Source organism: Trifolium pratense, linkage group LG2 (assembly GCF_020283565.1).
Source record: "Trifolium pratense cultivar HEN17-A07 linkage group LG2, ARS_RC_1.1, whole genome shotgun sequence".
Classification (NCBI taxonomy): domain Eukaryota; kingdom Viridiplantae; phylum Streptophyta; class Magnoliopsida; order Fabales; family Fabaceae; genus Trifolium; species Trifolium pratense.
The window spans coordinates 66,999,773-67,013,813 of NC_060060.1; the positions used below are offsets into that span (position 1 = coordinate 66,999,773).

General features: G+C 38.7%; 1 protein-coding gene across 1 annotated transcript; it reads left to right on the plus strand.

Annotated features, from left to right (window-relative positions):
- The first annotated feature begins 1,721 nt into the window (after window positions 1-1,721).
- On the plus strand, window positions 1,722-7,138 carry LOC123906408. Its single transcript, XM_045956308.1, has one exon. It carries the CDS (start codon window positions 1,804-1,806, stop codon window positions 7,039-7,041), a length of 5,238 nt encoding a protein of 1,745 aa, XP_045812264.1. The 5' UTR covers window positions 1,722-1,803; the 3' UTR covers window positions 7,042-7,138.
- The last annotated feature ends 6,903 nt before the right edge of the window (window positions 7,139-14,041 follow it).

The following is a 14,041-nucleotide window of genomic DNA, read 5'->3' on the forward strand; positions in this document are numbered from 1 at the left end:
CAAAGCTCTATTTGTTTGCTCTGGATGATGTCCTGCTGATCAGTGCATTTTAATGCACATTCTTCTACTATTGTACTAGTGTATTCCTATTGTTTAATTTACTATTTTCACTATTTTAATGTGTTTTTATGTTTAAGTTTATTTCTAACTTTATTTTATTTTCGCACTTAATTTATGAATAAATAGCATTTTGACACCCTTCCAGTCCGCAGGTCATAACTGGAGTTACAAATATCGGATTGAGGCGCGGGAAGATGCGTTGGAAAGCTGAGATCAAGAGCTACATCTTTCATGTTGAGGCCAAAACCCAGTTCGGAGCGCAAGTGTGTCAAATAATTGCATCTATAGTCCAGACGAATTTAAATTCAGCACAACTTTATGTTTTTCGGCCCAATTGTTTTATGGCCCATTTGGCTTGCTGTATTTAAACGAAAACCTGACCTAGGTCAGGGATTATGCACTGTTCACGAAAATTACAAAACCCTAGCCGTCACAACTTCATGGAAAACTAATTTTCATCTTTCAATTCATTGGTGAAGGAACTCGATTCATGATTCTTGAGGTCTGTTTTTAATGTCAGAATTCGTTCATGTTTATGCTTTTCATTATCAATTTCGTCCTCTTTTCCACTGTATTAATTCTTGTTAGATGATTGCTTAATTGTTACATTCGAATTGATACAGTAATTTCACTCGTTTTAATTCATCGCTTGTTATAAATTAAACCGAACAGAAATTGGTATATAATTGCGCTTAGCAATAGGTTGATCGAATAAGTTAGGATATTGGCCGTGGTCTGAGATGCTTGATCACCTTTCATGGCCGGTTGAACGCATTAGATGCTTAATCGAATGAATTCGTTGTAAAACTGGTTCTCGCTTGCATAATTAGTTTTATAAATCAACCAAAGCATAAATAGTTGTGTGAATGATTATGTATTACCTATGATAGAATTAAGGTCGAGTTATCCGAAGCCAATGAATTGATCGCTTTATAGCAATTGAATTTTTCGCTTTTTACTTCCACTGTTATCGAACAAACCCCCCATATTTTACACTTTTGAATTGTTTCTAACATTGTTAAACCGATTGTGAGTCCTTGTGAAACGACCAAGGTCAACTGCCTTGTACTACTTATTTTAAATTTATTTTTGATCACGAAACGACCGTGATCAAATTGGCGCCGCTGCCGGGGACTCATAATTGTGTTAATCAGTATTAGAATTGCTTGTTTCTTTTGCTATTGCGTGTTTGCCGTACGAAAAATTAAGAGACGAATTAGGGCTGATTTTGTGTCTGTTCTGCTTTTCGACCATCCCATTCCCTCAGAAAAAAATCAGGGTTCAAAATCCCTTATTTTGGGACAAAATACGGGACACCACCCTCTCAGCCCCAAATTCCTCGTTTTTCTATTTTATTTTAATTTTTTACTGATTTCGTATTTTCGAAAAAATCCAAAAAAATTTGTGTCATCTTTATTTTAGTTAATTAGAATTTTCGTGGTATTTTTAGATTTTTTCTCATTCAGTTTGACCTGTTTTCTATTTTACTCACCTATTTTCGTTGTAGGGACATAGTTGGAATTACCGTAATTGTTGTTTATCACTTCTTGCATGACCAGGTCTGCTGGACAGTTCCAATTAGTGCTTCCTGACCCTGAGATAGAAAGAACACTCCACGCACGCAAGAGGCTCAACCGAGCTAATAGCGTGCATTCCGGTAACATTGATTCTAACCCTATATCTGATTCTGAGCCTGACTACTTGCATAACTTGTTTGCTTCGGATTCTGAACTTGATTTTGAAATGGCTGATAATAGAACCTTAAGGCAATTAGCTGCTCCTGATGTGAATTATAATGGCTTGTGTATTGAATATGATGCTGCTGCTGTTCCTTTTGAATTAAAATCAGGTTTAATACACTTGTTGCCCAAGTTTAGTGGTCTTGCAGGTGAGGATCCGCACAAACATCTGAAAGAATTCCAAGTGGTGTGTTCTACACCACTTAAGCCTGAAGGGATCACTGAAGATCACATCAAACTTCGAGCTTTTCCTTTTTCATTGCAGGGTGCAGCGAAGGATTGGATATATTATCTCGAGCCAAACTCAATTGCAAGCTGGACTGCCCTGAAAAAAGTGTTCTTGGAAAGATATTTTCCTGCTTCCAGAGCTGCCTCAATAAGAAAGGAGATTTGTGGCGTTAGACAAGGTAATGAGTCGCTGACCGAGTATTGGGAGAGGTTCAAACACTTGGTATCTAGCTGCCCTCAACACCAGATTACCGAGCAACTCCTCATCCAATACTTTTATGAGGGGTTGTTACCAATGGACAGGAACATTCTTGATGCTGCTAGTGGTGGAGCGCTAGTCGATAAAACTCCAGCCGCTGCCAAAGCCCTCATTGAAAACATGTCTCTTAATTCTCAACAGTTTACCACTAGAGACAATTCTGTTCAAAGCGTGAATCAAATGCAGGTTTCTTCCAACAAAGCTCTAGAGACCAGACTTGACGATCTCACCACCTTAGTCAAGCAGTTGGCATTAGTAAAACCTCAAACAACAACTTTGTGCGGTATTTGTACCTCTCCTGAGCACCCGACCGACACCTGTCCCATTCTGAGAGACGAGTCCATTACTGAGCTGCCACAAGCTTATGCAGCCAACCTTTACAACCAAAACAGGTACAACAACACTCCTGACCTATCCACCAACAAATATCATCCCAGTTGGAGGAACCATCCCAACCTTCGATATGGAAACCCACAAACCAGCCAACAACAGAATCCACCTCAAGCTGTTGCCTCTACACCTTCCGGACCATCCTTAGAGGATCTTGTTAAACAAATGTCCGTGAACAACCTCCAGTTCCAACAAAGGACCGATGCTAGCATTCAGACCTTGACAACACAGATGGGACAAATGGCCAATGCAATAGGCCAATTACAAGCTCAAGGCTCCGGTAACCTTCCTGCACAATCAGTTCCGAACCCAAATGGGAATGTGAGTGCAATTACCTTGCGATCCGGAAGAGTGACCGAACCAGCTCCAGCTCCAGCTCCAGAGAAAAGAAAAAAAACCATTGCAACATCATCTGTTCCTGAACCTGCTGAACCTTCTGCGACTGCTGAGACTGAAAAAGCATATGTGCCACCAATCCCTTTTCCTCAAAGGGTGCAGAAAAATAAAAAGAATAAGGCGGAAGAAGACAAGGAGATTCTTGATGTATTCAGCAAAGTAGCAGTCAATATTCCTCTCCTCGATGTGATCAAGCAGATTCCGAAATATGCAAAATTCTTGAAGGATTTGTGCACAAACAAGAGGAAAGTAAAGGGAAATGAGAGAGTTAATCTGGGCCGAAATGTTTCAGCCCTTATTGAGTCTAATGCTGCACTCGAACCTGAGCCTGAAAAAGCTAATGTCTCAGCCCTCAATCAGGCCATGCCACAGAAATGCAAGGATCCAGGAACTTTCTCTATTCCGTGTACCATTGGGGATAGAAAATTCGAAAATTGCATGTTAGATTTAGGAGCTTCTATTAATGTCATGCCTACTTCTATTTTTAACAATCTTGATCTTGGTCCTTTGCAGCATACAGGTCTTACTATTCAGCTAGCAAACAGGAGCAATGCTCGCCCTGTTGGAGTGGTGGAAGATGTGCTAGTTCAAGTTAATGACTTGATTTTCCCTGCAGATTTTTACATCCTTGACATGGCTGGAGAAACAGAGTCAAGCAGATCGCCGATCATCTTGGGCAGACCATTCATGAAGACGGCAAAGACAAAAATCGACGTTGATGATGGGACCATGTCCATGGAATTTGGTGACATTGTTGCAAAGTTTAATATTTTCGATGCTATGAAATACCCTTTAGAAGAGCACTCTGTTTTTCAATTAGAACTGCTTTCTGAAATTGTTGATGAATTTCATTCTGATTTGTGTTCAGCTGATGATTACTCATGTGATGTTTGTACCGATACTAACCTCTGTGTTGGTTGTGCTGAGTTTAATTTGCAGGGCGAAGGAGAAGTTGTCAATGAGGCTGCCAATGAAGTTGTTTACGCAGTTGAAACTCTTGACATTCCGACTGTTCCAACAAAACCATCCATAGAACAACCACCATCCTTGGAGCTTAAACCACTTCCTGAGAACCTGAAATATGCTTACTTGGAGAGTAATGAAAAACTCCCTGTTATTATCTCTTCTAACCTTGATTTCGATCAAGAACACAAACTTTTGCAGGTCCTGAAGAAGCACAAGAAAGCAATCGGGTGGACATTAGCCGACCTTCCAGGTATTAGTCCATCGATGTGCATGCACAGGATTCTACTTGAGGATGGATCCAAAACAGTAAGGCAGCCCCAAAGGAGGCTTAATCCTTTGATTCTTGATGTTGTGAAGAAGGAGGTAACCAAACTCTTGCAAGCAGGTATAATTTATCCTATCTCTGACAGTAAGTGGGTAAGCCCAGTGCAGGTTGTACCTAAGAAATCTGGACTTACAGTGGTGAAAAATGAAAAAAATGAACTTGTTCCCACTAGAGTTCAGAACAGCTGGAGAGTTTGTATTGATTACAGGAGATTGAACCAGGCTACGAGAAAGGATCACTTCCCTTTACCGTTCATTGACCAAATGCTTGAACGGCTAGCTGGTAAATCACATTATTGTTTTCTTGATGGTTTTTCAGGTTATTTTCAAATTCATATTGCACCGGAAGATCAAGAGAAGACCACTTTTACCTGTCCCTTCGGTACTTTTGCTTACAGGAGGATGCCCTTTGGTCTTTGCAATGCTCCTGGCACTTTCCAGCGATGCATGATTAGCATTTTTTCTGATTTCATTGAAAACTGCATGGAAGTCTTTATGGACGATTTCACTGTCTATGGTTCCTCTTTTGATGCATGCTTGAACAGTTTAAACTTGATATTAGAAAGATGCATCGAGACTAACCTTGTTTTAAATTATGAAAAATGTCATTTTATGGTTAGGCAGGGAATTGTTCTTGGTCACATTATTTCTGAAAAAGGAATTTCTGTTGACCCTGCTAAGATTGATGTGATTTCTACACTGCCTTACCCGTCTTGCGTTCGCGAGATTCGTTCTTTTCTTGGTCATGCAGGTTTTTACAGGCGTTTCATCAAGGATTTCAGCAAGATAGCTCTTCCGCTGTCAAACTTGTTGAAGAATGATGTCACTTTCAGCTTCGATGACAAGTGCAAACAAGCGTTTGACTTCTTGAAGAAAGCATTGACCTCCGCTCCCATAATCCAGCCCCCTGACTGGACCCTCCCTTTTGAGCTTATGTGTGATGCTTCTAATTATGCTGTTGGAGCTGTCCTTGCACAAAGAATTGACAAGGCTGCCCATGTTATTTACTATGCTTCTAGGACTTTAGATTCTGCACAGTCAAATTACACTACCACTGAAAAAGAACTGCTAGCTATTGTTTTTGCTCTTGATAAATTCAGATCTTATTTGCTAGGTTCCAAGGTTGTTGTTTTTACTGACCATGCAGCTTTGAAATACTTGCTGAAGAAGCCGGATGCAAAACCGAGATTGATCCGATGGATGTTGTTGCTCCAAGAGTTTAATGTAGAGATTAAAGACAAGAGTGGAGCTGAGAACTTAGTGGCTGACCACTTGAGCAGGATAGAGAGAGATGAAGATCCTTTTCCTATTCAGGATGATTTTCCTGATGAGCAGTTGTTTCTTTTACATGGTATTACACCTTGGTTTGCTGACATTGTTAATTTTCTTGTTGCTGGTGTTTTTCCTACAGGTGCATCGAGATCACAGGTTCATAAACTCAAGAGTGATGCCAAATATTATGTTTGGGATGATCCATATCTATGGAAGTTTGGTAGTGATCAGGTAATCAGAAGATGTGTCCCCGACAATGAGATTGAATCTATTTTGAAATTTTCTCATGCATCTCAAGTCGGCGGACACTTTGGTCCGCAAAGAACTGCGAGAAAAGTACTTGATTCAGGTTTCTATTGGCCAACTATTTTTAAGGATGCTTATGAGACTTACCGCACTTGTAAAGAGTGCCAAATAGCAGGCACAAACATCACTCGCAAGAGTGAAATGCCTCAGCAGCCTATGCTTTTCTGTGAGGTTTTTGATGTATGGGGAATCGACTTCATGGGTCCCTTTCCCGTATCATTTGGTTTTCTTTATATTTTGCTTGCTGTTGATTATGTTTCAAAGTGGGTGGAAGCTATCCCCACTAGGACTAATGATTCTAGAGTTGTTGCAGATTTTGTCAGGTCTAATATCTTTTGTAGGTTTGGAATACCGCGAGCTATCATCAGTGACCAAGGCACTCATTTCTGCAACCGCACCATGGAAGCTTTGCTCCGAAAGTATGGAGTTGTGCACAGAGTCTCTACTGCATATCACCCACAGACGAATGGGCAAGCTGAGGTCTCAAACAGGGAGATCAAACAGGTTTTAGAGAAAATGGTGCAGCCAAACAGGAAGGACTGGAGTCGTCGTCTAGAAGACGCACTTTGGGCTCAAAGAACAGCTTTCAAGACACCCATTGGGATGTCTCCTTATCGACTTGTTTTTGGTAAGGCATGCCATCTTCCTGTTGAGGTAGAACACCGTGCTTATTGGGCGGTGAAAAGTTGTAATTTTGAGTTGCAACAAGCAGGTATTGAAAGAAAACTCCAATTACAACAGCTGGAAGAGCTTAGATTAGAGGCTTATGAAAGCTCTAGGATTTATAAAGAGAAAACTAAGCACTTCCATGATAAAATGATTTCTAGGAAGGAATTTTCTGTGGGCCAACAGGTTTTATTGTTTAACTCCCGCCTAAAAGTAATGGCTGGGAAACTTCGATCCCGGTGGATTGGCCCTTTTGTTGTTACTAATGTTTTCCCTCATGGTGCAGTAGAAATAAAAAGTGCAGGTACTAACAAGGTGTTTAAAGTAAACGGACAGCGACTGAAGCTGTTCCATGAAAGCTCAGTGCCTGAAGAAGAGGGACATGTTGAAGAGCTCTCCTTGGAGAAGCCGTTCTACCCAGCAACTACACCGTAGCCCCTCGGGTGTGTTCCTTCCTTTACTCTCACTTTGTGTTATTATTACATTGCGGACACTGTCTGGTTTAAGTGTGGGGGAGGGACATTTTACATTTTTGTGTTTAAAAAAAATAATAAAAAAAAAAATAATAATAATAATAAAATAAATTATCATGAGTAGTCACATGTTCTAAGGCTAGGGCAGATAGCTGTAGGGTCAGTGAAATTTTTGGAGTTTTTTGTTTTGATACTTGACATGATAGTCTTTGCAACTTAATGCACAACTGCTTGAACACTGTCAAACTTAGTAATGTCTAGATAAATCTCTGAAATATTTATTCTTTAGACTAAGTTCTCTAATTTGAATATAATGGAGGTATGATTAGAACTAAGTGTGGGGGAAAGGCTAGAGTAACAGATAGACCGATCATTGCTATTAATTGAGAAAAAGGGAAACTGTTTAAGAGCTAAAATTAATGAATATAATAAGTTCCTGTGCCCGAAACTGGAGGAACAAGTTCCTGTGCCTGAAACTGGAGGAACAAGTGCTGTGTAGGATGCTCTACTCTGAGTAACAGGTTGGACTTATTACAAGTAAGATCCCGTCAGGTGAAAAGGTGGAGTAGTACCTAAAGCTTAAAAACAATTAATAATAATAAACTATAATAAAGCTTGAAGGTAGTTGCCCCTGAGTTGATGTTGAAAAGCTTTGGATCTCTTGAAAAGAAATAGCCCCCCCTAGTCTGAAATTCTGGTTAAATCCAAAATTATAGGAAAAGAATGACAGCTTAGCATCTAGAATGGTAGTTTCAGAGAGGGATCTTGACATTACTTTGGTTGACAGTGGGAGACAGTACACACACACACGCAAGATTATTATTGAAAGTTGATAGATAAGAAGTGTGCCAATCTTTGAATTTTGACCCAAGGTTTGAAGCTTGAAACCTGGAATATGTTGACTGCTTGTGATTTGTTTTTAAGTTTTTCATTTGAGTTTTGCTCGGAGTGCAAAAGTTCAAGTGTGGGGGAATTTGATCAGTGCATTTTAATGCACATTCTTCTACTATTGTACTAGTGTATTCCTATTGTTTAATTTACTATTTTCACTATTTTAATGTGTTTTTATGTTTAAGTTTATTTCTAACTTTATTTTATTTTCGCACTTAATTTATGAATAAATAGCATTTTGACACCCTTCCAGTCCGCAGGTCATAACTGGAGTTACAAATATCGGATTGAGGCGCGGGAAGATGCGTTGGAAAGCTGAGATCAAGAGCTACATCTTTCATGTTGAGGCCAAAACCCAGTTCGGAGCGCAAGTGTGTCAAATAATTGCATCTATAGTCCAGACGAATTTAAATTCAGCACAACTTTATGTTTTTCGGCCCAATTGTTTTATGGCCCATTTGGCTTGCTGTATTTAAACGAAAACCTGACCTAGGTCAGGGATTATGCACTGTTCACGAAAATTACAAAACCCTAGCCGTCACAACTTCATGGAAAACTAATTTTCATCTTTCAATTCATTGGTGAAGGAACTCGATTCATGATTCTTGAGGTCTGTTTTTAATGTCAGAATTCGTTCATGTTTATGCTTTTCATTATCAATTTCGTCCTCTTTTCCACTGTATTAATTCTTGTTAGATGATTGCTTAATTGTTACATTCGAATTGATACAGTAATTTCACTCGTTTTAATTCATCGCTTGTTATAAATTAAACCGAACAGAAATTGGTATATAATTGCGCTTAGCAATAGGTTGATCGAATAAGTTAGGATATTGGCCGTGGTCTGAGATGCTTGATCACCTTTCATGGCCGGTTGAACGCATTAGATGCTTAATCGAATGAATTCGTTGTAAAACTGGTTCTCGCTTGCATAATTAGTTTTATAAATCAACCAAAGCATAAATAGTTGTGTGAATGATTATGTATTACCTATGATAGAATTAAGGTCGAGTTATCCGAAGCCAATGAATTGATCGCTTTATAGCAATTGAATTTTTCGCTTTTTACTTCCACTGTTATCGAACAAACCCCCCATATTTTACACTTTTGAATTGTTTCTAACATTGTTAAACCGATTGTGAGTCCTTGTGAAACGACCAAGGTCAACTGCCTTGTACTACTTATTTTAAATTTATTTTTGATCACGAAACGACCGTGATCACCTGCCATATGTTGGAACATCTTGGATGCATGAGAACTTATTTTTCTCAGCTATGTGAGAATTTACTCTTCCCAACTGCTACTTTGTGGTTTGCTTAAGGAGTTGTGATCTGTGATGTGTTTTGTGTGCGGTAGCAGTATGTGATGTATGGTATCTGATGATTATATGATGTGGAGCATAATGTGGAGGACATTTGTACTTTTTGTTGGTACGTGATGTAATGCTTCTGCTATTTCAAGACTATGGATTTGTTATGCTCTGATATTCTGCACTATGGATTTCTGTGATGTTCATTACTATTGCTCTTAATGCATGAAGTTTTTGTTTGGCATATTTTGTGGCTAAAAAGGGGGAGTAGTATGTTTGTGTTTGTCTGCTACTTTATAATGTTGTATCTGATGTTGTGACATGCTAGTCTGGCCTGTCTATGAAGAAGTAGTAGTGTATGCAGTGAAATGCATGAACTCAGGGGGAGTAAGAACCAGTTTTTCTGATGGCCTGATGAGATGCATGAGCTGATGTATGCAGGGGGAGCAAAAATATGTTTTTTTCTGATCTGATATTAAGGGGGAGTAATGCAATATCAAGTTCTTTGCCTATGTGTGCTTAATGTATGGATGTTATGATGCGCTACAAAATGTTGAAACATCTTGATGCTGATGTGGGAATTTATTTTTCCCAAGTGTGCTTGTGAGAGTTTATTTCTCTCTACTGAAGGATGAAGCTAAGTATGTTATGATTCCGCTGCTGTGTATGCCTCTGATGGTTTATGGTAAAGTTTATTTCTTTACCCTGCGCGTTATTTTCATTTGAGGAATTCTTTTGGAAGTAACATAGAAGATGTTCTACCTTCCTTCATATTTGTGTGTTCACGTTGACTTGAAGGATTGTATGGTTTTTTAAATCTCTCTATGATAATTAATGGGCTGAAGTTGTTTTAGCCAAAAATTGCCAAAGGGGGAGATTGTTGGATATTTGTGTGTTGGCCTCATTTTGCTAAAACAAATATACAAGCAAGATGTTGGACCAAATGTTTCAACATGTTGGGTACAAAAGATGTTGGACCAAATGTTGTAACATGTTTAGGTACGACAGTCAGATTGCCCAAATCTCGCGCATTTATTACACGTATCTGCTATATATGGAAATCCACTCTACAAACGTGTATATCAAGATTTGATCTGATCAAGACGTTATCAGTGAAGATATGTTCTTATCAAGACTTAATGGAATGATTCAACACATTATTTATTTCCTAAAGAGGATCAACCATTTTAGGAAAGTTTTTATTAAGGTCTGATTTGCTTAGCTGGACGTGACTCAAAGACCAGCTGTGTTCTGAAGCTTATCTTGGATGATCAGGAGTGTGCTAGCTCTGTCTATATAAAGAAGACTCAAGACCAAGATTTTATCAACCGAAACCATTGTTCATCAAAGATGTAGTCTTTAGGGTTTCGTGTCTTTAAGCCACTCTCTAGGAGAGTTGGTGTAAGTGAACCACTCGGGTTGTGAGATGGTCAATATCTCCTCACTCAGAAACCTTTAGGTAATGAGTAGAGTATTGTAATATCTCTGAAGCTTTTAAGCAAAGAGATAGTGTTTGTGAGCCTCTCACGTATTGGTTTAATACTTGAGTAGGACAATGTTTTATTGAGTTGTAATGTTTTAAGGTTACTCCTAAGCTTTGAAGTACGGAGTTAACTGTGTGTGATTTACTCGAAGCTTTTAAGCAGGAGTAAAATATGTCACGGTGATTGTCACCACATTGTATTCAACATTATATGAACAACACAGGTTGTGTTGATTGTGTGGAAGTGAGATGGGATCTCATGTCTAGGAGTTCCTAGGCAGAAGTTGCATGAGTAGTGTCGAGGTCATAAGGCGTAAACCTAGGATTTGCTGGAGGTCTTAGTGTAAGACGTAAATTCAAAGGGTTTGCTGGAGGTCTTAGTGACTAGATCTATTAGTGGATTTCCTTCCTGGATTGGTATCCCCAGAGTAGGCAGGTTGGCTGAACTGGGTTAACAATTTCCTGTGCAGTTTATTTACTTGTTGATTTTATTATGTTTCGTAAGATGTTCCAACATTAAGTATGACATTCTCTTTAAATTGAATGTTGGAACATCTGATAAAACATTATTTCTCAGTATCCGTTTTAATGTTATATGCCTTGCCGTGTTATTCATGTCAGACCAGATGTCTCGACTTTCTATACAACATCTGGTTCTGCTATACCAGAATTTCACTTTGCTTAATCGAATGAATTCATATAAAATTGTTTATCGCTTGTATAATCGGTCTTATAAACCAACCAAGACATGAATATATAAACAATATTTTATGTGAACCGAGGATAGAATCATAAACGAAGTTTTCCTAAAACCAATGGATTGATCGTCTTTTTATCAATTGAATTTCTAATACTCTTTCGATCTAAACAAACCCAAAACCTCCCTTCTAATTGTGTTATACATTGTTCTTATTTTTACTAATTATTAAATTAGAGGTCCTTGTGAGACGACCAAGGTCAACCACCTTGTTACTATTTTTCTTAATTAAAACTTATTTTGATCACGAAACGACAGTGATCATTCTCTGACTAGTGACCACGCGCGGCGTGGGAAGGCTCACGCGCGGCGTGATGGATGAAGATTGAACTACGCCGGGGGCGTGGGAAGTTACACGCGCGGCGTAGGATGAAGATAAGCAACCATGCGCGGCGTGATGGATCTGACGCGCGGCGTGGTTGCAATTCCTATATAAGAAAACTGGATTTTTCTGCACCTGGTTCGAATTGTTCTGCAGACTACTTTATATTCTGAGAATTTGAGCAAGAACGAAGGCCTGATCCTGGAACAAAGGGTATAGCTTCAACATCTTCAACACAATGGAGTCAAGAACCATGAAGTTGAAGATAGGAGCTGATCGGAGCAAGATGAGGAGCTAAATTCCTCATTGAGGTAGGATCTAGGATAGCTTAGGATGTAGTCTTATTTGTAATCTGATGTATTCGTGTGGAATTACTCTTGTAATAGTATTCATTTAATGCAATTCTGAGATTAATGCTTTATGATTCCTGATCAGCTTTATAATGAACTTAGATTTGAATCACGTATGAGAATATTGATTTAATTTCTGAACTGATTGCATTAAGCACTTGAGTGTTTCCGGTCGAGAGATTGAAACATAGAGTGTAGCGAACGATCAACGCGTTTTCAAATACTTCGTAGTCGGTAGCTTACATCCGAGAGATCGGAGGAGTATCGACAACGGATAGGGTGAATTTTGACAAGAGATTGTGATTCGCCATATTGTTGATCGAGTTGTGAATACTTGAGTGATTCCATATGATATGCTAGATTGCATGTGATAAACTATAGACTAGATGATTCTACCTCACTTTTCTACCATTTGAACTAGCACATTTTCTTACCTTCAAACTACTCAACTAAACCCCCAAACATGTTTGTTAATTTCAATTATGTTCATAGACACAATCCCCTCGTTATAATCGCGCAATCCCTGTGGATCGATATTCTTTTATTACATTGACGATATTTGTACACTTGCAAATACGTAGTCTGGATAATATCCTTAAAATGCAACAATTGTTGCTTGATGAGGAAAAGGTCCCAGAAGAAATCAGAGAGTTCCAAAGGTAAACCCTTGTCTTTTTTAACTAGTGATATACTTGAAGTTGCCTTTAATTAAATTTGATTTGTTGAGTTCATCTCCATATGATAATTTTAGTCATAACCTCATTAAGAGTTTTCAGTTCAATAACATGATTCCTTGCAAGATTTTTATTTTTCATACTGATTGTTAAACTTAAAATGCCTGGCTTGGTTAATTTTTCAATTCTGATACATAGCTGACTTTCCTAGCCCGCTTTGTATTTTTATGTTTTAACTTTTAAATGTTTAAATGCTTGCAAAAGTTTAAAAATGCTTAAGCTAATATATGGCCGCATAGAAGTGCTAGTTTTTGTAAGTATATATAGATACATTTGTTAGTATTTGTAACGACCCAAATTTATTATTCACTATTTAAGTGTTTAATTATTTGGTGATGTGGTTTTTAAGTAAGATAGTAACTTTATGTTATTTATCGAGAGTTTTAGTTAACGCGCGAGTTAGTGAGAGTTAACGCGAGTTGGGCCAAGCCAATTGGGCTTGAGGCCCAATGGGCCTTATGGACTTGTGAGAGGCGCCATATGGTCAAGGGGAGGAGAGGAAACATTTCATTTTTTCTTGTTCTTGTGAAAGAAGAGAGAAGGGAGAGCTAAGGCAAGAGCTTGGAGGAGGGATTCGAGGAGCAATCGTGGAGCTTTCGTCGATCCAAGGTAAGAGAGTAGATTTCATATTCGTGGGTGACTCGAGGAAGGGGAGAATGTCGATTTCTCCTCACCCGAACTTCCTCCACCCCATTTTCGTTTTAGTTTGGATGGATTTTCTTAATGGAAATCGATTCTAAGGTTCATAACATGTTTAACATGCTCTTATCATGATGTATGAACGAATCTAATGGTTAAAAACGAGATTTATAAAGGATTAAACTCAAGAACTTTGTGTTCTTGAGAGTTTTGAGTAAAAGTGTTAAATCTCTACTTTTTCGTAGTAAAAATGGTAGATCGGTGAAATGAACCGTCCTTTTGTGTTTAGATATGTTTGTTGCACTTGAATACAAACTCATTTGGGGTTTATAACATGAAAAATGGGATTTTTGGGTGAATTTGGGTGGAAATCGCATGTTTTGAGCAGTTCTGGCAGGAGCTGTTCGCTACAGCTCGCTGCAGCTCGCTACGAGCAGGTGAGCCACTGGTGTGGTTCGCTGAAGCTCGCTGACCTTCG

Excerpts from the sequence above, each read along its gene's own strand:
- LOC123906408 (XM_045956308.1), top strand. The coding sequence starts at position 1,804 with ATGGCTGATAATAGAACCTTAAGGCAATTAGCTGCTCCTGATGTGAAT.